The sequence below is a fragment of the Rhinolophus ferrumequinum genome, chromosome 18 (genome assembly GCF_004115265.2).
Source record: "Rhinolophus ferrumequinum isolate MPI-CBG mRhiFer1 chromosome 18, mRhiFer1_v1.p, whole genome shotgun sequence".
Lineage (NCBI taxonomy): Eukaryota > Metazoa > Chordata > Mammalia > Chiroptera > Rhinolophidae > Rhinolophus > Rhinolophus ferrumequinum.
Window position 1 is genome coordinate 59,674,805 of NC_046301.1, and position 27,014 is coordinate 59,701,818.

Consider the following 27,014-nt stretch of genomic DNA (forward strand, 5'->3'; position numbering starts at 1 on the left):
TTTCGTGAGCACGGGGACCTGTGGACCCCAGCCCTCTCTCAGGAGCAGATAAACAATAGCCGGCTAACTTCACTTTGTTTTCTGTGAGCAAATTAAACCTCATGCCAGGTAGAGTGCACCTGGGGAGGCAGGGGCCACATCCAACAGGACAGTGGGAGGTGTGTGTCCTGGCAGAGGACCTTTCAGTTCTTTTCAGTGTTCTGTTATTACCAGTGAGCCTGCACAAAATAAAAAGCCTTGTACACACGCCACTCCACATATGTGGGAGTGCATCCTAGGGCAGAGTCGCTGGGTCAAAGGCATGAGCCTGGTGCTCCTGGAAAGTGTTTCCAGGTCAGCCTCCACCGGCAATTTATAGCTGCACAGATCTGCCAGCCCAGCTGCTCCTCCGACTTTTGGACTTTTGCCTTCTCACAGGTGATGATGGCACCTCATTATAGTTTCAATTTGCTTCTCTCTTACTATGGTGGTAATCTGTGTCATTGTGTAAGAAGGGACACTTCTGTTTTCTGCCAACTATCTGTTATATCACTCACCAGATTTTTTGTTTTTGTTTTTGTTTTGAATTGCTGTTCTTGTTATTGAGTTAAGGGAGTTCTTTACATATGAAGGCACCTTATATGCAGGGTCTTATATGCAGTGTCCGTTGTCTATACGCATTTCTACATGTGTGCACTCCTGGAGGGCGGGGCTGTGTCTCAGCCCTGTGGAGGCTCCAGGGGCCCCGTATGGGGCTTTCCAGCTGGCCACATCCTTGCTGTTTGCACCTGCCTCTCAGCTGGAGTGATGCAGCCTTATGTTGTGTTTGCACCTCATAGATGGTGACAGAGGACAAGTACCAGGTCTCCTCTGACCCCGAAGCTGACATCGTCATCTCGTCCTGTGAGGAGCCCAGGATGCGGCTCACTGTGTGTGTCACCTCGCCCCTGATGCGGGAGAACCCCTCCACGGACAAAGGTTCGATGGGAGCCTTCTGTCCAGCCCCCTGCCCCACACACCCAGGTGGCCTAGGGCAGCATGTGACTCTGCTCTGGGCGCGGGTGAGGTGATGAGGGTGTAGCCTTCTGCCACTTCTGTCAGTGCTGGAGGCCACTGGTCAGATAAGAGCTGGGCCTTGGGACAGCGGAGGAAATGAGCTGGTGACCAGCTGTCAGAGGCTCAGCAGCAGCCTGGGGCTGGGCACACTCCTCCCTGACGTCCAGGCTGGGGCAGGTACCGGCACCCAGCCCCGGGGAAACCAGCGATGCCGGGAGCTCAGATTGTCCGTCTGTCCATTGCAGAGGCCAAAGTGTCCTCCTGCTCCCACACCACGCATGTGGGACACAGGGATTCCGGGGAGCTTGAAGTAGATGGGCATTGCCTGAGAGAGAGTGGGGGGGTTGCCGGGCGAGGCCAGAGGGCAGCAAGAGTCACCACTGCACGGCAGAGGCCGGCCCACAGGGATGCACCTCCTGGCTCATCAAGCTGTGGAACCTTCTGGAACAGCCCCAGGACCATTTTCCAATCCAGTCATTCTTGAACCCCCTTCGTGATTGTTGTTTTGTCATAGCTGAGGGCCAGCAACTACTAACGTTTTTTTTCTTTAAATCAATTCATTTTTGACACTCAAATATTTAAAGAGGAGATCCTTTGACAGTAAGTGGAAAGCCATTACCAGTTGTCATAAATGGAGAGTCATCTAAAAATAAATACAGGGGTGGGGGGAGCCGCACTATTAAATTCTAGCTGAAGGCCCTGCTAGGGTTTGCTCAGACCCACGTACAAGGGGGAGATTGGGAATGTTAGAAAGTATAAAGATCCGTGGCCACTCGATGGAGGCTGACCGGAAGGATTAAGAGAACCGGAAACCCCTCTGTGGCAGACGTTCTGTGAGCAGCAGGAACCCGTCAGCCTGTCAGTCTTCTCCCCATGCAGATGTCCACACCAGTCTGCCTGTTGCTGGGGGGGTAGCTTCTAACCCTCCTTGCAGACACACCCCTGCCACTTCCATCTCAGCCCTGTGACAGGCAGGCGACAGGCACAAGACTCCTGGGGATATTTACGGGCAGTAGTGAAACCTGTACTCCATTGTGCGACCTAAATAAACCAGGGTCTCCTAGAACGAGATGACAATATTCTTGAAGCAGTAATAATAAGAAAGGAAAAAACGGACCTGAATTTCTCTCAGACACGGGAACCTTGTCATAGATGATGGGATGTGTTCAAACTGACCCACTTTCTCCCTTTTAATTATGCATTCGGAAGTTTCTGGAAATCTGGCTGTATTCAGGGTTTTCCATCTGTCCTGTGATTTGCTAACTGAGGCAGTCAGCACTGAAACGGCTCAGTAACGAGCATTAAACTCTTCACTTGTGGGCACGAACCTCAGAGGAGATAGCATTTCACCGAAATTATTTCTCTGCTCCCTGCAGTGTCCTGGAGGAAAGACAGTCCAGGGGGAAGCACAGATCTTCCAGACAAATAAATGAGGCCCAGAAGATAAACAACATGAGACCCAGATAATTGAGGGGCTGGGCCCCCATGTGGCGCAGGGAGGGAGTGGAGTGGGCAGGGGCGCCTTGCCCATGAGTCCTTTTCTTCTAGAAGGAATGGAAGCTCCTCCACACGACCCAGGGGATGTCTTGAGCCCAGAAAAGTGTCTCCAGTCACTGGCTGCCCTCCGCCGTGCCAAGTGGTTCCAGGTCAGGGGGCACGGGTGGGAGGGGGCAGAATCTGTCCTGCCAGCTGCGCCTTCAGCCGCCTCCTTGGCCAGCAGCTCGGCCCATGTCTCCTTGCCCAGCACCAACCTGATGGGTCGGATCAGAGCAGGGCTGGTTCTGTTGTCCTGTACCCATTTGGGAGTGGACTCTGCTCCGAGCCACCACCCTCCAGGCCAGCCAGCCGTGCTTCTGGAGGCCTTCCCTGGCCTCCACGGCCACGATGCCAGGACACGACCCTTGGACCTGCTCGCTAGCCCCAGGGTCAGCCCTTGTCCCCTCAGCTTCACACACACCCCCCTTACGGCCACGTGCATGTGGCTTCCGGAGCTCACAGTGCGTTTCTTCCCCCAAAGGCACGAGCCAGCGGCCTGCAGAACTGTGTGATTGTCATCAGGGTTTTTCGGGACCTCTGCCAGCGCGTGCCCACCTGGGGGGCCCTGCCAGACTGGGTAAGGCAGCGCCAGGCGACCGGCCCTGCTCTAGGAAGCCCACTGAGGGCCTCCGCAGCCCCAAAAGGTCTTGCTTCCTCCTAGATAGACGTTGCTCCTCCCAGCTTTTGCCAGAAGAAGCTGGTGTCACCCTGAGTACCCGGGAGAGGTAGATCACAGCAGCGGTTTCTCGCGGGTCCCTTGGCACCAGGAAGAGGCCTGCTCTGGAGCACAGCCTCACTTGACTGTATTCTCTTAACCCATGACCTTGCAGGCAGCGCCAGGTAGCATTGCCAATGCAAGGGCACCGGGGAACGTGCAGCCTCAGCGCAGAGGGCCTGGCGAGGGCAGGGACCCGGGTGCCCATCCTGGCTCCACGCTGGCCTCTGGGGGTGCCTGGTGTACCCCCACCTCCTCCGTAGAGGATTCCCCCTGCAGCTCTGACACCTCTGGCCAGTAGGCACCAGAGCCCATGGTGGGGGAAGAGCAGAGAAGAGAGAGTGCAAGGGCCTGCATGACCCCCAAATCCCTAAACTGTCGAGTTGTGAGACCCCAGCTCCCGCTCTCTCTGGGGTCCCCCACCCCATTTTTCTGTGGAATTGTGTCTTGTCCCTCCATGGGTCAATCTCTGAGTGTCCCTCTCTCACCGACCCCCAGTGATGGGTGGGATGACCTATAAGTTTTGAAGTCTTTCATATTATTCTTGCGAAGGTACCCGAGCCCCCTGAACTCTGGGGGACATTTGCATTCTATGTGCAGCCTTCTGCTGCCAGTTCATCTCCTCCCGCGCCCACAAACAGGCCCTGCCCACCCCGGCCTGCACCACCACTGGCCTGACTCACGAGGGCCGTCTCCGAACCCAGCGGTTCTGGTGCCTGCGGACCCGCCATCTGCAGCTCCTGCCCTTTCCTGCCTCCCCTGGGTGGCTCCTTGGAGGAGGGAGCATGGCCCTGGCTAAATGTACTGCGGGCCACTGAGAACGAGTTTCTTTTAACTCTTGCAATGCTAGTTTGCAATGTTACAACTGATGGCATTTTGCTGATGGGGAAACTGAGCGTTAGCAAGTGAAGAAACCTGCCCATGGCCATGCCAGGAGGGGCAAGGCCTCTGTGACCACCCTCCTCCGTAGAAATTGAAGGGTGGGTGGGAGTGCGGGAAAGAGCTAGGAGGGGCCTCCTATCCTGGGGTCCCTGGAGATCCCCCAGCCAAGCCCCACAGAGCTCCTCCAGGGGGAGGTGAGCTGGCCCAGGCACTCCCCTCAAAGGCCACTGTCTCCTTTCCTGTCACTGCCCCACTCAGGCCGTGGAGCTGCTGGTGGAGAAGGCTCTGAGCACTGCAAAGCGGCCCTTGAGCCCTGGGGCCGCCGTACGAAGGGTCCTGGAGTGTGTGGCCTCAGGGACGCTCCTGGCAGGTCAGTTCCTGTCACCTGGGAAGCCTAGAACACTGGGGCACGTGGCCGAGACTGCGGGTCATAGCTGGGGACAGAAGGAGCCTCCTACTAACACTGGAGAACAACGTCCATCCCAGACAGGAGGAGGGACCCAGACACGGCACAGATGGAGCAGGCGAGGGAGCTCTGCCTGTCGCCCCCCTGGGGGTGGCTTTGGTGGGAATATTCCCCAAAGAAATAACCAGACACTCAGAGAACGGGTTGTGTACGATGCTCCCCACGGTGTGGCTTACAGTAGCAGGCGGGAAGAGAAGCGTCACATGCACTCATGACATGTCAGATACAAAGATGGCGTTTTCCAGTTATTTTAGTGACACGGGATGATATATTAAGTGAAAGAAGAGGAAATGCATGCACTGGGCCCGTGGTGTGAGCCTGTAATGTAGTCATGTTCTCGGGCACACGCGTGGCACACAGAGCAGCTGGAAGGAGCTCTGCTGAGTGTGTGTGTGGGGACAGGGAGGGCTGCCCCAGGAGAGACGCCCCCAGAGGAGACCCTGTGCTGGCCCATGTGGCCCATGGACGCCGAGGGGTGCAGTTGCAGACCCCGTGCTCAACTGTCTCAGGCCCCCACGGTGGCAGTCTTTCACGAGGGTGCTCTCTCCTTTTTTGCCACCCCCACCTCCCCTCGCAAAGATGGGCCCGGGCTCCAGGATCCCTGTGAGAGAGACCAGAGGGATGTGACTGGGTCCATGACCCTCCAGGAGAGGGAAGACATCACAGCCAGTGCCCAGGTAGGACAGCCGGTCCCTGCAGCTCCCCGCCTGGGCCAGCTCAACTCGGCTGTGGGTGGCACTCCAGTCCAGCCTCTGTTTGCAGCTATGCAGCATCCCAGGAAGTGGAGTGGGGTTCCCCCTGCAGAGATGGGTGGCCTGTGGGTGGCAGGACTGCTTCTGGGGAAAGAGCCAGCCTGGCTCAGAGCTGAAGTCACCATCGTAATGAGGGGCAGACCTTGCTGGTTGAGACCGTCATGGGTTCCCCCCACTGCCCGCTCCTCATGCTCTGTGAACACCCAGTTTGGGGCCCACCAGCCTCAAGCACCAAGCACACTCCCTGTGTGTGGCTTGCTTCCCTTTGTACATTTATAAGAAAGTCTCCCGATGGTACAAAAATCACACTGGGCCTGACATTTAGGAACTGTCTTTAATGGAAAGAATCAAATTGCTCATGATCAGAGCCGAAGTGGGAGATACAGGATTCGGGGTGCCTGTAGTGAGGCGGGAAGCACTGCTGTTCCAAGGGTCGCCCTGGCAAAGTCGTGCCATCAGCCGGCCTGAGCGACTCCCAGGATAGTTCTTCATGCCTGTGGGTGGGTGAGCGTGGCAGTTACTAGAAGGGTGCTGCCGAGGACAGGGAGCCTGGTGAGCCCCTGTGTCTGCCCCAGGCCAGGGGTCCAGGTGAGGGGTCCTGACGGGCTGTCTGCCCCCAGCATGCCCTGCGCTTGTTGGCGTTCCGGCAGATACACAAGATCCTGGGCGTGGACCCTCTGCCGCCGCCCAAAAGCAGGCCCGGGCCGCGCTTCCGGAAGAGGTCCAGGGAGGCGGGCCAGGCCGAGGACAGCAAGGGCCCGAGGAAGCAGGCTCGTGGGCCGGAGAGGGACAGTGTGAGTGGCCTTACCTCCCCAACGGGACCTGACATCCCGCCGAGTGGCCACTTCATCCCTGACACTGGACAGTCATGTTCTCCTTTCCAGTAACGTCCTGTGGATTTCCGTAAAAACACTTGTGCTTACATCACCAGTGAAATTGCATGATCCAGGGATGAGAACCGCTGGGGGGGGAGCACCCCGCACCCCGAGGTGCCCCGAGTGCTGGGTGGAAAGTGTGGCACAACAGCTTTGAATCCTGGCACGTCTGCTAGCTTTAAACTCAAGCCGGGGATACTAAGGGCGTGGGTTCTAAATTGCTTCCTGTGGACACCCCAGCTGTGTGTGGACTTGAAATCACGGGGCAGGCCCGTCTGGGGACCCTTGTCTGGGAGGCAGGCCAGGGAGAGCTGGGGGCTCGGCCAAGCCCAGGGCGCAGCGGGGCTCAGCCTGCTCCAAACACCGCCTAGAGGTGGCGCCTCAGCCAGAGCTCTGCAGGGCCTGAGCCGGGCTTCCCCCCACCCGCCCAGCCTCCCTTGGGGAGGGCGACACGGCCAGGGGTGGTGAGCATGCAGGTCGAGTGCTCCTCTGGTCCCCCAGAAACATCTGTGAGCCTGCAGTCCGCCCTGACCCAGAGCCCCCTGCCCCCCCAACCACTGAGCGCCTTCTGCTTACAGAGGGGCTGCTCTGTAACGTCCCAGTTAGGGCTGGGTTCGCCCAGTGTCTTTCTCCCATCCTCCCTGCAGAGGTCTGGCCTACCTGGGTCCAGGGCTCGCCTCCTGGTGCAGGACTCAGGGTCAGACCCCTCCTGGTTCTGATGGGCATGGGGGCACTCCCTGCCCAGCCCCTGCCCTGATTTGTTCAAACCTTCCTTTTCGGCAAACAGGTTTTTTGGCCGGCTGCCCAATGGCCTTGAAGGAGAGAGTCCATCTTTGTACCAATGCAGTTACAGTCACTTGATTCCTTTGATTTCATGTCTATGTTTAAGGCACAGCCTCTACGTGGCTTCATATCTAGTGTCTTTGTAGAGCTACCTGGAAGTTTGGTGGGGGGAATAAACGACCTATGCTTATCTTTTCGTGTGGACCACACCAGCCCTTCTTCGCGGTGGGCTCTCCCGCTGTCCCCTCAGGAGGACACTTGCTAGCATTTCTCCCCAAGACTCTGAGGCCACGAGTGTGGATGGGGAGGACATTGGAGGGGCTGCTGCTGTCCAGGTGCTGCTTCTCAGGTGTGGTCACCCTCAGGCTGGCCCCACACCAGGGTTCCCTGGGGGTGCCAAAAAGCTGGCTCTGCAGATCCCACCCACTCACAGGACCCAGCTCAAGAAGTGCTCATTTCACACATGTCCCAGGCCTCCAAGGGACCCACCCTGGCCTGGTCCAGGAGATACACAGTGGGACCATCATCAGGACAGTGGGGAGCCTGGGAGGCTTCCTGGAGGAGGGGTCTGGCCAAGCTGAGTTGAGGGGGTGGCTCTCCACTTGCTGGCCCCCCACTCAGAGTTCCCTGCAATTTCCCCAAATCCTCATCACAAACCTCATGGGGTGTAGGGGGAGCTCAGATGGGGAGACCTGGTCAGCAGCTTAGCTTCTAACAGCTTCAAGCCCCCATGGCATCCCAGGACAGTGTTGCAAGGTGGCGATGGCCCCCACAGAAGTGGCACTGTCACTGTACACAGAGCACGGGCTGGGAGACAGCCAGGACCCCGTTCTCAGAGCCGGGCCAAGGGAGTGTTGGTGCCTTGGGTAGGCAGGGCCCAGCCTGGTTCTAGCAGGCGCATTACCTACCAAAAACAGGAAGGCGGCCGGCCAGCCGGGCGCCTGGCTACTCCTGCCTCCCCTGCCTCCCTGGGATGGCAGGCTACTACTTGCTTTTGCCTCCTCTGCCTCAGGCCCCATCCTGAGGAAGCGGGGCCCCCTGCCTCTTACAGGCACCCCGTCAATACCTGGGAAGCAGAGCCAGGCCCTCCGCTGGTCCCGGTCCCAGCCACAGACAGGGCACAGGGGCTGGGTCCAGAATCCCCACCTCACACGGGCTTCACCCCACACACTGTGCCGCCCTCTGCATCTTGACCAGCGACTCTGCCATCCACCCAGCTGCCCAGGCTGACAACCCCCTTGGGTGGGGGAGGTCCTCCTGGATTCCTCTGTGATCGGGGCCAACCCGTCAAGAAGTCCTGTCAGTCCCGCTCCTACTGCTCTCTATCCACACTGGCACTCTGCTTTTTCAGCTCTCTATCAGCAAGAGCTCTGGATAAAACTCAGGATTGCACTCAGGATAAAACCCCAAATCCCAGTGAAGCCCCACAAGCACCCATCTGCCACCCTCTCCCTCAATAATTCCACTTTGGATCCTGCTTGTGTCAGACCAACCCATCTTGTTGCTGCCCCAGGGCCTTTGCACATGCTGTTCCACTGTATCGTAAGCTCTTCCCCTGACCTGTATGGCCAGCGACTCTGCCCCTCCTTCAGGTCTCAGCTCAGATGTCACTTCCTCAGAGAGGCCTCGTTGATCACCTCAACTTGCCACATAACCCTATTAATCTTCTCTACACCACACATCACTGATTAAGATCACCTGTTACCTGCCTTCACCCCAGGATGTGCATTCTCTGTGGACAGGAAATATGTTTACCTTACTCACCATGATATCCCAAGGTCTAGAACAGACCACGTTCATATAGTAGTAGCTAAATACAGCTGTTAAAGGCTTGAAGCCACGCTCTGATACCCAACAGGAGTCTCCATAAGAGGAATTTGCCTGCTAGCAGTTAGGAAGATGCCATTTGTTTCTGTCTTGTCCCAGGAGATTATTGTAACAGCTGGGGTGAGACTTTACGAGAGCAGTGGCAACATGATGAAGGGAAGGGAGAATGGGTCTGCCTTCAAGACGAGGAGGAGGCAGGTGTGACAGTCACAGCTGCACCTATGTGGAAAGCCGCGTGTCCTGCTGCTATGAACCGCTCACAGCATTTGCACACCGACTTCCTCCCTTACATCCTGCCAGGGGCAGCTCTTGGAAACCACATCACTCACAGTCACTGGTCCCATCCCTAGTTCCCGGGGAAGACAGATACTATCTTTGCCACAAGGTGGTTTAAAACTAATCCTGTTGACAGATAGTTAAATCAGCTCCCGTAGCAACTCCAAGAAACCAGGTTTAGGCAATGCGACAGCAAAATGAAGCAGTCAGTCAGCGATGTACTCGGTCCAGATGGATGAACCGTCTGGGTGATCAAGCTCGCTCAAAGCCTGAAGAAGAGCAGTTGATTCTGATCTTTCCTCTCCATCCTTCTTCCCACCGGGCAGGGGACCCCAGAGCAGGCTGATGGGAAGATACCGGACCAGGCACTAGAGAAGCCTGACTTCTGTGAGGGGGAGTAGCACCCTGAGGCAGCTACTACTGGGGACCTAAGGCTTCAGGATGCTGGCCTGCGAGCCTGGTTGCTAGGAGACGGCGGTGAGTGGGAGAGATGACGTGGGGCCTGTCGGCAGGGCTGGAGCAGAACCTGTCAGGCAGACCAGGGAAGACAAAAATGGAAGGGCAGATCCGTTGCTTCCATCTGCAAAGCCACTGATAACACAGAAATATAGCCCGAAAGTGCCCTGCAACCCTTGTCCGAAATAAGTCACACCCAGGGGTAGAGGGAGCATCTCCAAGTATTGGCCAGCTTCTTTGGAGAAATGGTGGCTCCATCTTCTTCCTGGTCCCCTGTTAGTGAGGCTTCTGGAGGCTGAGATGTTTCCGGTAAGTAGATTAAGGCTCTGCCGAGCGGACAAGCCAGAGGACCCATGTTTCTCCTTCAGGTGGAAAAGGCAGCGAGGTGCAGGTTGCGGGGAGTCGCACCCTGTTTGTCTGCCCAAGTTCAGAGAAATAAAATGTGCTGGGAAATAGATACTTCTTCACTCATGTTCATATGCTGTTTCCCCGAAAATAAGACCTACCCGGACCATCAGCTCGAATGCGTCTTTTGGTGCAAAAAAAATGAGACCTACCCGGACCATCAGTTCGAATGCGTCTTTTGGTGCAAAAATTAATATAAGACCCCGTCTTATATAGGTCTTATATTAATTTTTGCACCAAAAGACGCATTCGAGCTGATGGTCCGGGTAGGTCTTATTTTCGGGGAAACAGGGTAGCAGCACTCTTCACAATAGTTTAGAGCTGAAAACAACACATGTCCATGGATGGATGAACGGATAAATAAAATGTGATCCATCCAGACAATGGATATTATTCAGCCTTCAAATAGGACACTCTGACACCTGCTACAACGTGGATGAACCTGGAGAACATTACGTTCGGTGACATAAGCCAGACTTACTTGGGCTATTATGAAGAGGTGTAATTTTTAATAGCTGCATAATATGCCACCGAAAATCATACCCTGGTTTGCTTAACCATTTCCCTCTTGGACATTGACATTGTTTTCAAATTATAAATTATAATAGAGTGAAATATGCCTGAACAGTTGTGATTCTGTTCTTCCCATGATGCCCAAGAATGGAATTTCTCGGTTGAAGGGCATGACATCGTAAGGCATTTGAACTTGCGTGTGAAAGGTTATGTTCCCTCAGACCTTTGCCAGTTTCCTTCTCGTTGTAAACGAAGAAACCCCATTCACCACCCCCAAGTCAGGACTGTGCCATCTCATTTAAAAAAATACTTTTCTGCACCTGGATACAAGCTTAACAGTTAGGGTTCCTTCTGCAACATCTTACTTCCTCAGCTGTTCTTTCATTTTCTCATTCATTCTACACCTGTTTATTGAACACCTATTAATTGCCATGGGCTGTCACTCACGTGTCTTCCTGATGTCCACCACTGAGAATGTTGAGATTTATTGAATATTCACTCAGCAAACACTCACCACCTTCCTTGGGAGAAACCAATGATGAACCAGAAGTTGTCACTTGATGCAGTGAGGGTGACTCCGGGCCCTAGTCCCAGCTTGGCCCTTTAACATATTAGCTGTGGGGTGTCAGGACAGCTCACGTCACCTCCCTGAGCCTCTGTAAAATTGGATTAGAACAAGTAGCACCAACCTTGAAGAGCTGTGGGGAAAACTCAGCAATAAAATGCATTTTTTAACACTACACAGAAAGGTTCAGACTCAGGGAAACAGGCACAGTGGAGGCAGGTGAGAAGGTGAAAACCAGTGATCAAAATGAAAAGCACACAAGGAACAGTGACCCCAGATGCCTTTCCCGTCTCACTTTCTAGAACAGTGGCTGCCTGGCTATGAGAAAGCCTTGTAGATGCGGCTGATGTTTGGGGGCTCCCCGACAGTGGCCAGCACCCCCATCATCACCCCCCCATGGTGAGAAGCTCCCTGTCTGCTCTGCTCTCGCACTTCCCTTATAAATGTTAGCCAACGAAGAGACTAAAACCCAAAGAGAGAGAGAGAGAAAATAAGTTGGAGGAAAGAGAGAAAGAGAACAGAAAAAAGTTCTAAAAAAACCCTTATGTATATTATCCTCAGAGAGGTTACAGAAGCCAGGGAACAAAATTTAAGTCGCCTTTTGTAAAGGAACATTCAAATAGCCTTAGAAATTAAAAACCTGAGATTCAAAATGTTGACAGAAGGGCTGGAAGAAAAAGTAGAATGAGAAGACAAAAAAAAAAAAATGTAGGCAAGAAAATAAGATCAATTCCAATGTAGGACAAAGGAGAGTTTCACAGAGAAGGAAGAGAGAAACCAAAGTGGAAGAAATCACCAGTGATACCCTTCAAGAAAGTTCACCAGGAATGGAAGACATGACAGAGCCCATTGACTGTCCAGCCTAACACGTGAAAATACACCCCTACCCAACGCACACTGTGGACATGCAGCATGTGGAGAAGAAGGAGAAGATTCTACAAGTTTCCAGAGAGAGACAAAAAAAAAACAACCACATAAACATGTGACAAGCAGAGCATGAGGAAGCAGGACAGTTCAGATTGTTCAACTCCCCACGACCAGAAGCTGGAAGAACTGAAGTGAAGGAAATTATCCACCACCCAGAACACTGTCCTCAGCCAAACCACCAATCTCACAGGAGATTGGAAGGAAATGCTTTGTCTGAAAATGGCCAGGGAGCGCACATCCCCAAAACAAGTGCACAAACCAAGAAATGGGGACCTGGACCCAAGAAACAGATGCTGCGCCCCACGAATCCCCAGTACTACAGAAGGGAGGGGGTAGGACCACAGCGGGGCAGCGGCCACGCACTGAGGGGACAAGTTAGTTCCATGGAAGAGGCTGGGGGAGAGAGAGTCACAGACACACACCAAGGTGACCACTAACTCCGGGAGAATCACGAAACCAGGCCGAGCAAATAAAAGTGTTCCTTGGTGTACGTCGCTCCACTGAACAATGCTTAACATATAGCAACGTAAGTACCAAGTATTCATTTAACCAAAAATGGTGATCAAACTATTGGGAGAGCAGTATGCCTGAGAGAGCTGAGTCTCTCTCTTCAGGAGCAGGAAATCAATGGGCAGTGATCAAAAGATGTGGAAAACATGATTTTGAAATATGAAAGCCAATACCAGGGAAACAGCCAATAGAAAGAGCAGTGGCAGTCCTTGGGGAGTGGGGCATACATTGCTTTGTTTAAAACCGTTTTTTAAGTTCAGCACAGTCTTCAGCACACAGCAAAACACTACAAAATACCGCTACTATTGATTTTGATAAGAAGAAAACATATAACTTTGAGGGGCTCATTGCTGAGTCGGGGAGCTTTTTATAGTTGGGAGAGCACTTGACAGCTTGCTACATATCATGAATATCGACCCATTTAGATTGAAAAGTGCACCTACAGGTCAAATAGATTTTAAAATGTGCCTATTTTAAGAAATTAAAAGCTGAAAGAGACCAGAGGTCAGAAATCTACAGCCCACTTACCCACCGTCTGTTTTTATGCATCCCACAAGCTAAAAATGTCTCTTCACATTTTTAAGTGGCTGAAAAAATCAAAAGTCTTAATGTGGCATGACATGTGAAAAGTATACGAAGTCCAGATTTCAGTGTCCATAAATAAAGTTTTATTGGAACGCAGCCATGTCCGATGACGTCCATGTCATCTATGGTGGCTTTCGCGCTACAAAAGCAGAGCTGAGTAGTCCAGACAGAGATCATCTGGCCCTTTTCGGAGGAAGTTGACCAACTCTTGAGTTAGAGGATGAGGGTCTGGGGACGGGCTGGGGAGGACCCCTGGAGCAGAGGCTTGGGGACAAGTCTTCTGACAGACACGCTTTGCCTTGTGGTATCTTGTGGATCCCGCTCTCCTTCCTCTGTCTTCACTCTTTATATGATTCTATTCATTTGTTCTGTGAGGGCCTGCTGTGCACTAGGCTCCAGAGACAAGTGATTGCCCAAGCCAGAGCAGTCCCTGCCCTCTCTAACGAGCATCCGTTCTGTCAAGCGAGGCGAGGCAGGAGGGCTATGGATGAGGACAAGTAAGACAGGGTGACAGGCAGTGTTTTGGGCTTGGATGGTGGGTGGTCACTATGGGTGGTCAGGAAGGGTCTCTTGAAGGAGCCAGAAATGATGAGAAGGAGCCATCTTTGAGAGGAGCTGAGGGAAGGACGTCATAAGAGGAGAAAACAGCACATGCAAAGGCCCTGAGGCTGGATCATGCCTGGAGCATTTGAGGAACACGAGAGAGCCACGCCCGGGGAAGTGGAGGGAGCTGAGAGCAGAGAGGTGACAGCAGCCATGGTGGACAAGCCAGTGGTGGGCCACAGTGAGGAGCTTGGCTTGCATCCCCAGCACAGCCAGCGCCATGGGAAGGTTGTAAACTAGGAAGTGACACAGGCCCAGTTTACGCACAGTGAACCTGCAAGCGTGGCAGGGAAATGATATGCCTGGCTCCACCTGCAGTACAAGGAAGAACAGGCGAGGGATGTGGGGGGAGAGCAGACAGCCTCCCCCATTAACGGCAGATCACCCCTGGCACCCCAAAGCAGGTCGCTTGGAGGAGCCCTTGTTCCCCAAGTCAAGAATGATGCAGCCGACCACAGCTCTGGTTGCAAGATGAGCGATGCAGCATTTTTCCTCGAAAGAGCAGAGTGTTCCTCCGCTGAATCCCTGAGTCCCCTGGCAGGGAAGAGAAAGCTAAATTTAAAGGTGTGCTAATTGGGGCAGTCTGATCTGGCCACTGGCTCCTCTGGGGCCATGGTGCCAGCGCAGCCATCCCCACATCTGGCTGCAGCTGCCCTGTCTTGCCTGCCCTCCAGATCCAGAAATTTCAATTATGGGCACATTCTCTGGTGGTCTGTCATGTGCCCACCACTATGCCGTGCACCAGCATGTGGGCCCTGGAGCTGGATGGGCCTGGGTTCAAAGCCCAGCCCACCACTTCCTGTGTCATAGGGTGAGCCTCAGCACTCTCTGAGCCTCAGCTTTGCCATCTGTGAAATGGGTACAATGAGAGTGCTTGCCTCACAGGTGACAGGCACTGCTCATTCCCTCTCCCCTCCCCAATATTCACTGGCTTAAAAAAATACTTTCTGAATACTACTGTGTGCCAGGAACTGACCACAGCTGTGAACGACACTGTCCAAAATCCCTGCCCTGGGGAGTTGATGTTCTAGAAAGGACACAGCCAGTAAACAAGATAAACAAGTAAAACATATGGTCAGTCAGACCATGGTAGCTCCACAGAGCTACAGGAAAGAGAATGTAACATGTCAGAAGGTTGAAATATTCTGTAGGGTTGCTATAATGTTGGTTATGTCTGGGGAAGTGTCCCAGGCAGAAGGCACAGCTAACGCAAAGGCCATGAGGTGGGAGCAAACCTGGAAGCTTTGAGAAAGAGGATGCCAGTGCTCCTGCCTCCCCCTCTTGGCCCTTTTGGGTCCTTTCAGGGCATAGGAGTGAGGTCTTGCTCTGAGGAGGGTATGGATGTCTGAGAAGGTTTCATAAAAATGGTGCCAGTTTTCATGGACATGGAGGATGAGCTGGGGTAAAGACTACATTTCCCAGATTCCTCTGCTCCTGGGGTTTCACTGGAAGAGTCCTTAAATGAAGAAATGTACCCTTTTCTGCCAACTTCCTGCTTCCTATTGACTGGAATGCAATAGGTGAGAGGGCTGGAGCTCAAGCAGCCATCTTAGATCAAGAGAATGAAGTTTGAGTGTGGACAAAGGCAGAGCAACAAGATAGCAGGAGCCTGGGCCCCTGACATACACAGGATTTCCTCCCTCAAAGAGCATTAATTTCTACCTAGTAATTCAAGCCTCTAACACTTGGGGTCTTCCATCCCCCACAGCCAATCCTAATTTTAACTGATGCATTATGTAAAGTGCCTGTCACATGACTTCTTTTGTTTATTGCCTATAATGATTTTCGTCCATATTTGTAAAGAATAAGAAATATATCCTGCCTTTGAAAAGTCTACAACTCCATTGGGTGTGTCTGCAGGCCTGACTTCTAGCCCCAGTGTTACCATGGGCAAGTAGCCTTGCCTCTCTGGGTCTCAGCTGCTCCAATTCTAAAATGAGAGGATGGGTCCCCAAAATCTCCAGGAGTTTGAAGAACAGAGGGTTATGCAAATCACAACAGTCAAAATAGAACAGTGAGATGCGAAGAACAGTGAGATTCGGATGAACAAAAGAAAGGCATTCAGGCAGGGGACAAGGTGGGTTCATCAGGGTTTCTCTGTTGCAAGTGACAGAAGACAGCACCACCTGATCCAGGGCATGAAAGGGAAGAGATTCCTCTTCTTAGCTGGGTTTAGGGCAACCTAATCTGACTCACCAATTCCACATCATAGAGATTTAATTTCAGCACCCCACTCTGGTCCCATTTTCAGTATTAGGAATTCTTTTGGTTACAAGTGGCAGTAACCTCCTGAAAGCAACCAAAAAGCAAAGAACTGCTTCCAATGCTAGGCATAGCGTGACCTCCAGACATGGCTGAATCCAACGATTTGAATTCTTCCTGTGGTATTCAGTCTGTTTCCTGGCTCTGCTTCCTCTGGGCTGGCTTTTTCTCAGGCAGGCTAATGGTCTCAGTTCCCAAGGCCAGATCCGTGCCCATCGGTGAAATGAGATGGCTAGTGTCTCTAGCTAGGGGTCCTTTCAGGACATAGAAGTTAGACTTGCTCTGAGAAGGGTAAAGGTGTCTGAAGAAGGCTTCATAAAAATGATGTCGGTTCAGCTGGGCGTGAAGGATGAGCTGGAGATGCCATCTGGATGGGAGAAGCACATTCCGGCAGAGGGGACAGCCCATGCGAAACCATGCTAACTCCTGCAGTTCAGAGTTGCCAAACTATTGGGTGCTTGGTGGGAGCAGAAGCAACTGAGGCCAGGGAGGCCAGGGAGGGGCCAGATATGAAGAGCCCTGAATGCCAGACTGAGTGTTTTAGGCTCTGTCCTGCAGGCAGTGGGAGCTATAGCAGGATTTAGAGCAGGAGAGGGCCACAGTCACATTTTCATCCCTTGATGATGCAGTGGAAGATGAATGGTAACAAGGAGAAAAACTGGAGGCAGTTGGGAGACCAGAAAGGGGGCTGCTCTATCACCAGCCTGCACCAGATGGGTGTCCAGGGGTTGGGGGTGGGTGGGTCAAAGAATTTCCAGACTCAAGTTGACAGGACTGAAATGTGGAGGGTGAAGAGCCCAGGACTGGGGAATTCTGGTATCCGACCCGATGGTGTGGCTACCAACTGGCTTCAGGCAGGTAGAAGGGAGAGGCACGTCCTTCAGCTCCTAGCAGGAGGCAGGAAAACGGGTGTTGCATCACTGGGGACTGGAAGACCCATTGAGTCTTTGTGATTCAAAGTGCCAATTATTGGATGCCTCTAGGATTGGGGAGCTCACCCCTTCTGTAGCTCTGACCCAAATTAACCATGGACTCAAATCTATCCCCCTAAAGTCATGCACAGCTCAATGCCCCATGCCCACACCCATGGGGGGCGGGCTCCCTGTTCCCCAGGCCAACCCTTGGAGATTCGGGCACCTAACACCTTCTCCTTAAATCTGTCAGTCCTCAGTCTCAACACCTTTGCTTCCTCTGATCACTCAGAGGTAGGGCCTTCCAGAATGTGGGACATGGACCCCTGGGCATCCTGGGGAGGATGTAGGTGTTACTCAGACCCTAAGTACCTATTCGCAGAGGGAGAAAGCCAGCCCCTTCTGACCCTCTTCCCTTCTCTCTGACTACGTCAAGGAGAACATCTCCACGGGGTGCTAGGGCATCTCAACCTCTTAGACATGGGCTCCTGTCCTTGCTGAACAAAGAAGGCAGGTCTCCACTGTGGGGCCTGGGGCCATAGCAGTCCCTGCTGAGCATTTAATGGTGCTGTCTGTGGGTTTCCTCTGTGGCTATTTTCACTCTGGGTTTCTATTTCTGGAAAGTGATGATGGCTTGCTATATATGGTAGGCCCCCATCACCCTGACTGAATGCTGGCTGCAGGGTCCCAACCCTAGGACCAGAGCAGTGCCCAGTGGCTGGGAAGCAGGGCTCTCTGGGCATCTTGACTCAGAGCCCTCCAAGGTCAGCTCCACCCTTGTCCGAGCAGACTCTGCCGTTAGAAGCAATGGAGTCATGGCTGGAGGCCAGGCCCAGTGCGTGGCCATTCAGTGCTCATCCAGCTGTCCTCTGAGGGGACGCCCGTGTTGCCCAGCCCTTCAGAGGAGGAAAGGGAGGTCAAGAGTGGGGCAGTACTGCCTCTGGCACAGCTGGGTTGGCTCCCGCCTCAGGACCCACCATTATTCTCCAAAGGAGGGTTGCTCCGCCAGGAGGCTTCCAGTTCCACACGATTTTTTCCCTTGTGGCCCCAATTTTCCTTTAACGATAATGATGACGATACTGGCAGCGGTTGACATTTTGGGGGAGTTTTCTTTGTGCCAGGCATCAACAGCTCTCTACAGCAACAGGTAATTAAATGAGGTCCCGTTGGCAGAGGAGGTGACAGGGCGTTGGAAAGGCAGAGTCCGAAGGGCCCATTTTGTCGTCTGGGCTCTGCCGCCTGCTTATCTCCCCGACCGGCAGCTCATTCACTCCACTCCGCGCGCGCGCGCGGTGTGCCACCTGCTCCACACTCCAAGGCCTCCGCTTGTCCGGATGAGCTGGGGTGCGCGCCCCTCAGCACCAGGCCAGGGAGAGGCGTGGAGCCGGTGAGAGTCTCCAGCGCCCCCCGCGCCGCGCGGGAGGTGCCGGGGACCGCGGAGGCAGGGCGGGGAGGGGCCCGCGGCGGCGCGCAGAGCAGACCGCAGTGCGGCCGGCGCTAGGACCCGCGGGATCCTCCCTGGCCGCGGCACCTCCCGCTCCCCGGCCACCCTACCTCTCCTCCACCCCCAAAATGAGGAAACGGAGGAACTTGCACCAAGTTGTGCAGCGGGGCCCGCCTTGGGGGTGCGCAGCTGGCACGCGGGGGCCCTCCTGGGGGCGGGGGCGGGGCGCGGCCCGGGGACGCCCCCTGAGCAGGTGAGCGCGGTGACGGGATTGGGGGTAGAGACCGCAGGGGCAGTGGAAGCGAACCAGAGGGCTCCATGGGGACCCGGGCGTTCGCGGGAGGGGCCGGTGTGCGCTCGAGTGTGCACGTCCGGGGCGCGCGACGGGTACGCTGCTGAGGTGGGGGTGGTTACAGGCAATCAAGCGCGGGGTGGGGAGTAGTCTGGGTGGGGGTGTGCGCGTCTGCGAGCCCCCAGGTGTGTGTATCAGCGCGTCCACGTGGAGGCATGTGCGCGTGTGGCGGAGATGCGTGTGCGCGGCCCTGTGTGTAGCTCTGCGTGCCTGGGTGGCCCAGCGTTTGGTGCCCAGGTGTTCAAGTATGGGTCTGTGTGTGTTAGTGGGTGGGCAGATGCACACGTTTCCAGATGTCCCAGCACCTGCGCATGTGTACACACATGTAGAGGCGTGTGCACACCTGTCTCTAGGGGGGCATGCCTTTGCTTACACACCTGGGTGCCTGTGGGTACCTGTGTCCACCTGTGTCCAAGCCCTGTGTGTTTCTGTATGTGCTTGTGTGTACATGGATCAGTATAGGTGTGAGTACACGTAGGGCTGAAGATTTATGGGGGTGCACATTGGAGGAACCAAGATTCACCCCGCAACTTGCCCCACTGTCCAGCCACTTGCGGTAGGGTAGATGGGGGTGGCAAGGGGTGGAAAAGTCCCCAACCAAGCAGCAATGAAGGAGTGTGTGTGTCAGTCCTGGGTTGGGGTGGGGGAGTCAGAGAGGTTTGGCTGGTGGCCAGAGGAGCCCAGCAGGGCTCCACAGCCTCCGCCCCACCTCTGGGTCAGAGTTCCTTGGGAATGACCTTGAATCATTCTGTATTTGTCTGCCCTGTTCCTGCCCACTCACCAGAAAAGAGGAAGAACCAGGGTCGATTAGGTGGCACCAAGCTCCCCATGTGCTGTGTGGGCTGCTGGGGCCTGAGCTAGGTACCTGTCCCCTCCCCAGCCTGTGGCCACTAGCTCTGTGCCCACCTTATGCCTCAGTTTCCCTTTGGGAACCATGGTGGGGCGAGGCTCCACGGTTTCCTTGCTGGTGTTTCATGGCTGTGACTCTGCTAAGGAACTCCCCTGGGTAAAGGCCACCTTCCCAAATGGCCTTCGGGAAGCTATACCTGAGCCCCTCTGCCCCTGGCTGTCCCTCCGACCCGGCTTGGGCTGGAATTGGTAGTGATGGGGTGAATCTGGGCTCTCCAGCTGGTCTCTGCCTCCTCCCCAGGTGAGCCCTCGCTTCCTCTGTGCCTGGCACTCCTCCACCCATCTTAGCCAGGATGCCCACGGTGAGTACCTCGACCTGGGTGCCTGTGGCCTCGGCCCTTCCTCAGCTCAGTCCACGCCCACAGGACCTCAGCTCCACAGGGAGGAGGACTGTACTCTGACCCTTGTCCCTGTAGCTGCTGTCTCCCAGGCTTTCTGTTATTTGGTGTTGCATTTCTTTCACCTTTTCTTCCTGACCTGTACTGAGCACCTGGTGTTTGAGACTCTAATAAATCTCTGTTGGCAGCTCCCTTGTCCTTTCTCCTCCTCTCGCTCTTTCTTTCTGTTTTTTGTTCTGTCTCGGTCCAATCTTTCTCTCTCCGGGGCATCTCCCTCATGTCCCCTTTGCCCCTCTCCCTCACCCCCTCACCCAGAGGCGCTGGGCCCCAGGTACCCAATGCATCACCAAGTGTGAGCACATGCGCCCCAAGCCTGGAGAGCTGGCCTTTCGCAAGGGTGACGTGGTCACCATCCTGGAGGCTTGTGAGGTGAGCAGTAGCCAGAGGGCCTGGGTGTGTTTGGGGACAGGACCCCCACACACACACAAACACACACATACGGACCCCTGGCTCCCTCCCTGGCAGAGCAAGAGCTGGTACCGCGCCAAGCACCACAGCAGCGGGCAGGAGGGGCTGCTGGCAGCCGGCGCACTCCGGGAGCGTGAGGCCCTCTCCACTGACCCCAAGCTCAGCCTCATGCCGTGAGTTGTGGGGCGTCCTGGAATGGGGGGGCCAGGAGGGCCTGGCCAGCCCAGTCCAGCCTGCCCTTCTGCCCCCACAGGTGGTTCCATGGGAAGATCTCAGGCCAGGAGGCGGTGCAGCTGCTGCAGCCGCCTGAGGATGGACTGTTTCTGGTGCGCGAGTCAGTGCGACATCCAGGTGACTACGTGCTGTGCGTGAGCTTCGGCCGAGATGTCATCCACTATCGCGTGCTGCACCGCGATGGCCACCTGACCATTGACGAGGCCGTCTGCTTCTGCAACCTCATGGATATGGTGGAGGTGCGCCCCAGAACCCAGAGACGCATGCTCCCCAGTGCAGAGAAGCAGCTGGTCCCCATGGACCACCAACTCTCTAGGGGGTCTGAGTCCTCTAGGTCCCACCTCCAAGGACTGGGGTGGCTCCTTCAGGGACCTTCAGGAACCTCCAAGTTGACACCAATCCAGAGACCTCCCCATCTTCCCTGTTTCCCCCCTAGCCTCCATACTTTCTTGTTTCCATGCAAACCAGCCCAACACATCCTGTGAGACCCAAACCCCTCTCCTTCTCATCAGCTCCTGCCCACCCCATCCAGACCACCCCCCAGGAAGGGGACAGGATGCAGGGGTTCCCCACACCCCAGGGTTGGACTCACGACCACCTCTGCCCCGTCCTGCCCTGCAGCATTACAGCAAGGACAAGGGGGCCATCTGCACAAAACTCGTGAAACCCAAGAGGAAGCCGGGGGCCAAATCTGCGGAGGAGGAGCTAGCCAAGGGTAGGGGTCTGCGCCCTCTCCACCCACATTCTCCCCCCTGGGAGGTCAGGGCCCTGGGGCCCGGCATGGGGCTAATGCCACAGCATTTGAGTATGGCGCCGTGCCTGGCACTACAGGTGGAAGGCCTGGGCTCTCCCGGGGTTGGGCAAAGGGCACTCACAGACACTGATCATCTCAAGATTGAGCAGGTTCCCACATCTGCTACTTCCTACACCTGGGTCCTTATCACGCCCTGTCACCTGAGCTGGAAACCTGGCCCAAAACCTCAACCCACCCACCCGCCCACATCCCCTTCATGGTCAGGTTCTAACATCACTTAACACCCTACCTGACCTCACACCTTTCCATCAGACCACATTCTTCCGGGGGGCAGTCCCCCTTCCTCCCGACCTTAGACCCTTAAGTGTGTGCCCCCAGAGGCAGCTTTCTACCATGATAGCCCACCCACATTGCTCCCCTGCTTAAAGGAGGGAGGCCCTGCAGCTTTTCCGCCTTCTAGAACGTTCTCTTGTGACTGAGCCTTCTTTCCTGCCTCACCTACAGGACCCTTCTTCCATTCACAAGACCCCCCTCCCCCGTGACTCATTTCCTTTCATGCCTCCCTGCTGTTGTGCTTTCTGTTACCTTTACCAGAAATGCTTTTTCAGCTTCTGTGTAGTGAAATCATCAATATTCAAGGCCCAAAGCAAATGCCCCCAACCACAGCCACCCCTACGGTCTTTGGAACCTGACACCCGTGGCTGTCTCCTTGAAAGCACGAGTATCTCCTGGGGAGATCTGGCCGTCTTGGGGATGGCACGGGGTGGAGGCGGTGTCACCATTCCATTCCTGATGTACCTAAGGAGCTCCTGGTTTGCGGGGGGGTGGGGGGTGGGGGAGGCCTATAGAACCTGCTGGGGGGGAGGCGGGGAGGACACTGGCCTGCTGTGACAAGGGTCAGGGAGGCGAGCACAGACCACGACGTACAGCCCTGGAAGGGTCTAGAAGCTTTGCTGGTCTCCCTGTCTGTTGTGTTTTTTTGCTTTGTGTATATTCCTGGGTGGCCAGAGGTAAAGGACGATAAAGGGAAGAGCATTTGGGGTATTTGGAGGGACACAGTCTCCAGGTAGAAGAGAGATAGGCAGCCCTGAATCGGAGGCTCTGTTGCCTTCGACCACATGATAAAATGGTACCAGGACTGGGTACATCAGCCATGCCCTTGGACCATCGCTGGGAATAGCGGCCACCTGAATATGTGCCCGGGTGTGTCTCACCAGGTGGTTCCCCCGAGGGGAGGGACTTGGGGAGCCTGTTATCCTTCTGACCAGGTCTTCATCCCACAGCCGGCTGGTTACTAAACCTGCAGCATTTGACTCTGGGAGCGCAGATTGGAGAGGGGGAGTTTGGAGGTGAGTGGGGGTGTGGGCTGAGGAGCATATTCAGGTTTTGGGGACACAGAGATGATTCACATCCATAGTTTATACCTACTTGCTAGGTGACTAAAGACAAACCACACGTCTCTATGCCTCAGTTTCCCCCTCTATGAAAGGGGGTTGACAACAGCTGTTGTGAGGAGTAAATTAACTCAGGCAGGTACCCAGTGAACGTAAATGAGTCCCTTGCACCTCTAGGCTCTTGCACATGCTAGTCCCTCTACTTGGAATGCCATTCCCTGAAATGATTATTCTGGAAGGCTCTGTGGCTTAGATCAGGGATCTGCAGACTTTCTCTGGAAAGGGCCAGAGTGCAAATATTTTGGGCTTTGTGGGCCAGATGGTCCCTGTCACATCTGCTCAGCTCTGCCTTTGTAGCAGGGAAGCAAGCCCAGATGACAGGTAAACCGATGGGCCTGGCCATGTGTCAATAAAACTTTATTTATGGACACTGAATTTTGAATTTTATATAATTTTCACATGTCACGAAAAAGCATTCTTTCGTTTTTTTAAAACCGTTGTAAGAATGTAAAAACCACTCTGAGATTGCGGGCCTTGCAAAAACATGACGGGACTGGATTTGGCTCAAGGGATTTTGGATTTTGCTGACCCCTGGCTTAGATGATTCTCCCTGAGCAGGAGGTGTGGAGCTTGTAGGGGGAGGGGTTTTTCAGTCCTGGGGACCCGAGGCCCTGTTGGTGTACGTGGGGGCCAATGGGAGTAGTGTGTCCCCGTATCTGTCCCCATCTCCGTGGGTCCTGATCTCTGTCCCGCCTGCCAGCGGTCCTGCAGGGCGAGTACCTGGGCCAGAAAGTGGCCGTGAAGAACATCAAGTGTGATGTGACAGCCCAGGCCTTCCTGGATGAGACGGCAGTCATGACGTGAGTCCCAGGTGGGGGTCAGGCACCCTGGGGTTGGGGGTTCTGGCTGCACTTTCACCCCAGGCCCACCGCCCCACCCCATCCTCTCCCCAGGAAAATGCAGCATAAGAACCTGGTGCGTCTGCTGGGCGTGATCCTGCACCAAGGGCTCTATATCGTCATGGAGCACGTGAGCAAGGTGCGGTGGGCCCCAGGTGCAGAGGGGCATGGGGGGGGGGCAGCCAAGAGGCCTGGAACCCCAGCCCCACCGTCCTCCCCACAGGGCAACCTGGTGAACTTTCTACGGACTCGGGGCCGGGCCCTTGTGAACACCCCTCAGCTCCTGCAGTTTTCCCTGTGAGTGGGGACCCCCGGGGGACGGGGAGGAGGCTTTTCAAGGTCAAGGGGAAAGCGAGGCATAGAGAGGGAGGAGCCCCAGCCCCGATGCCCCTGCTCTTCCCCAGGCATGTGGCCGAGGGCATGGAATACCTGGAGAGCAAGAAGCTGGTGCACCGAGACCTCGCCGCCCGCAACATCCTCGTCTCTGAAGACCTCGTGGCCAAGGTCAGTGACTTCGGCCTGGCCAAAGCTGAGCGAAAGGGACTGGACTCCAGCCGGCTGCCCGTCAAGTGGACGGCGCCCGAGGCACTCAAACACGGGGTGAGCGCTCCTCTGTCTCCACATCCCTTGGAGCCCCAGCTCCACTGTGTGACCCTGGGCATGTGTCTTGGTCTCTCTGAACCTCCAAGGGAAATGGCTCTGCCTCCCCAGTGAACACTTGCCCTTAGTTGTTCTTTTTAGCCCCTATCTGGCCTCTCCTGTGTGTGACCCTGTCTGGGCCTCAGTTTTCCCATTTCTGGGCTTAGTGCTGAGGACAAGAATAGTCAACCTCCTTTCTGCACTGACTCTGACCTCCACTCGGTTGAGGGTGGGGGAACTCAGGGAGTGGAGTCTATTAGGAAAAGACCAGAGAGTAAAGATCAATCTAGGGGGACTTTTTTGAGGAAGCATGGGCGGGAGCGGAAACCCTGAGGGGTCCTTCCTCACCCTAGTCTTGGGCCCACAGAAATTCTCCAGCAAGTCTGATGTCTGGAGTTTCGGGGTGCTGCTGTGGGAGGTCTTCTCATATGGCCGGGCTCCATACCCCAAGATGGTAAGCATGGTCTGGGGGTGCGGAGGTGCTGGGTTCCATGCAGGTCTGGGGCCCCGACCTCCAGCCCACACCGGTGTGCCCTCTCCCACAGTCGCTGAAGGAGGTGACGGAGGCCGTGGAGAAGGGGTACCGCATGGAGCCCCCTGAGGGCTGCCCAGGCCCTGTCCACACCCTTATGGGCAGCTGCTGGGAGGCGGAGCCCGCCCGCCGGCCACCGTTTCGGAAACTGGCTGAGAAGCTGGCCCGGGAGCTGCGCAGCGTGGGAGCCACTGGCCCTGTTGACGGACAGGACGCTGATGGCCCCACCTTGCCCTGTGGCCAGGACCCCTGACCCTGCACAGCGGGGCTGTAGGCCCCAGAGGACCGAGGTGGGGCTCCATGTGGGTGGGGCATGGGCCAGGCCTGAGGAAGGTCAGGGCCAGCAAGCTGCCCACCTGGCTCAGAGCACAGACGCAGGCCCAGGTGGGGGCTTGGGGCAGCCCCTGGATACCACGGACCAGGGAGGAGAAGGATTGGTGCCTGGATAAAGACTCATTCCAAGGACTGTGGCCGTCTGAGTCTGTCTGCGTCCCCTGCGTCCCCTCAGCCCAGGGCATTCGTACTGCCCCCCCCACCCCCAACCCCGATCACTCAGCGTGGAGTGACATACCTGCCAGTCGTCTGCCCACTGAGAGGTGTGCCCAGCTGTGACCCACTGACAGCCACTGTGGGAATACAGACCTCTGGAGGAGCCACTCCATGGAACCACTTGCCGTCACCCACAGGTCCCCAGTGTGGTCCATCTGTGGGTGCCGAATTCAACCCTCAAAGTCCCAACCCTTGGGTCGGTGCCCAGTCCTCTGAGTTCTGGGCTCACGGGATCATGGGAGACTTGCCCCTCAGAGCAGCAGCAGGCATACAGGAGCCCAGGGAGGGTCTGCCACTGCGGCTGCGTCCCCACCTGGGCATGCTCCTGTGGAGCCACCCATATCCTCCACCTGTCACAACCCAACAGCCTAACCCAGTGACTTCAGGGAAGACTCAAGAAAAACTGGCTGAGCAGCCTGTCCCGAAGCCCTGCCCCTCTTGTTCATTCTGGGGAAGGGCCGATCTCCAGGCTTGCTTCCCAGGTTCAAATCCCGACTTACCCCTAGCTGTGTGGCCCCAGTGCAGTCCCAGACAAACTGGAGGGTTGGCATCTTTTGGGGGTATAAGGACCTTGAGGGCTCATATCAGTGAAGGGCTGAGCATACACAGTTGGTGCTCAGTTATTGCTCTGTCAATCACCCCATCTCAGTTGACGTTCCCATCCAAACAGCCTCTAGGCTGCCTGGAAGGGGTCTTGGGCCAGTCTGGGCACCGTCCTACTCCAGGATTTCCCAAGCTGGGGAAGGGACACCAGGCCCAAGCACGCATTCCCACCTCGGCCGACCCACCCCTTCCTGAGTTGAACCTAGCTAGGAAATACTCCAAGGTCATGCTGACCTCCTGAGGTGCCCACTGAAGCCCAGCCCACCTCCTGGCCTTAGTTTCCTCACCAGCACCTGAAAGGGGTTTAGTGATTCTTCCTAGGGGAGAAGTGAAGGGTGGGAGGCCAGAGGGGCAGAGTGGCCTGTCCCGTCCCTGCCTAATTCAGCTAAAGGGCACCGCCTGTCCCTGGGCCCCAGCCCTAATCCAGCCCTCTACGCTGACTCAGCGTCTGCACTGTCAGCCACATCCTGCTAACTCTCCAAAAGCCCCTGCACCTGACGCTGGAGGCCTGCTGCAGCCTCTTCACCCACCCTGCCAATGAGCTAACTGCGGCCTGAGAACAGAGTCACTCGTTAGTGTTTTAAAGTGATGGAGCAATTAAGGGAATCATCTGCCCACCCCACAGGCCTGGCCCTCCCTGGCCACAGATCCCGCCTTACAGCTGGGGCAGCTGAGGCCTGGAAGGGACCCAGGAAGCACCAGCTGCCCCTCTGGCCTGCGCTCAGGGCACCTGGGGCCTCCTGTCATGTAGGGCGGCCTGCGGAGTCTCTGGTCCCGCTCCCCACATAAGAACACAGGATATGGTGAGGCCACAAAGGAACACCCACGGAGCCATAGATATGGGAGTCATGCCACTATATTCTCGCTGGCGGCTGGGTTGGAGACACAGGAAGCAGGAGCCGCACTGTCCGCAACCCGCTGTCCTCACTGCAATCCGCGCTTGCCAGCCACCATCTTCTTGCTAGCCCCCATTTGCTGCTAGCGTAGCCACGGCAGTTATATTCGTGGCCAGTGG

General features: G+C 55.5%; 2 protein-coding genes across 8 annotated transcripts in view; both read left to right on the forward strand.

Moving 5' to 3' along the window:
* ZFR2 (zinc finger RNA binding protein 2) overlaps positions 1 to 7,223 on the forward strand; it is a 38,056-nt gene extending 30,833 nt beyond the window's left edge. For 2 of the 4 annotated variants that reach the window (XM_033134161.1, XM_033134164.1), the window contains exons 14-19: positions 819 to 957; positions 2,584 to 2,681; positions 3,053 to 3,148; positions 4,427 to 4,538; positions 5,214 to 5,311; positions 6,007 to 7,223. In XM_033134161.1, the coding sequence (XP_032990052.1) occupies positions 819 to 957; positions 2,584 to 2,681; positions 3,053 to 3,148; positions 4,427 to 4,538; positions 5,214 to 5,311; positions 6,007 to 6,273 (810 nt within the window). In that variant the 3' untranslated portion in view covers positions 6,274 to 7,223. The remainder of the gene's footprint in view (positions 1 to 818; positions 958 to 2,583; positions 2,682 to 3,052; positions 3,149 to 4,426; positions 4,539 to 5,213; positions 5,312 to 6,006) is intronic. The other 2 variants (XM_033134163.1, XM_033134162.1) reach the window with 2 other exon arrangements.
* A 10,907-nt stretch (positions 7,224 to 18,130) lies between these two features.
* On the forward strand, positions 18,131 to 25,313 carry MATK (megakaryocyte-associated tyrosine kinase). 4 transcript variants are annotated; one of them, XM_033134167.1, is made up of 13 exons: positions 18,131 to 18,271; positions 19,831 to 19,891; positions 20,243 to 20,356; positions 20,453 to 20,568; positions 20,649 to 20,868; positions 21,251 to 21,344; positions 22,667 to 22,732; positions 23,538 to 23,637; positions 23,731 to 23,815; positions 23,900 to 23,973; positions 24,081 to 24,276; positions 24,683 to 24,769; positions 24,861 to 25,243. In XM_033134167.1, the coding sequence occupies exons 2-13, from the start codon at positions 19,883 to 19,885 to the stop codon at positions 25,098 to 25,100; spliced, it is 1,401 nt and encodes a 466-aa protein (XP_032990058.1). In that variant the 5' UTR covers positions 18,131 to 18,271; positions 19,831 to 19,882; the 3' UTR covers positions 25,101 to 25,243. The 4 variants fall into 4 exon arrangements, with proteins under 4 accessions (XP_032990058.1, XP_032990057.1, XP_032990060.1 ...); XM_033134166.1 differs by lacking the exon at positions 18,131 to 18,271 and adding an exon at positions 18,374 to 18,581 and having other exon boundaries at positions 24,861 to 25,313; XM_033134169.1 differs by lacking the exon at positions 18,131 to 18,271 and adding an exon at positions 18,388 to 18,581 and having other exon boundaries at positions 24,669 to 24,769; positions 24,861 to 25,002.
* Positions 25,314 to 27,014: the final 1,701 nt, after the last annotated feature.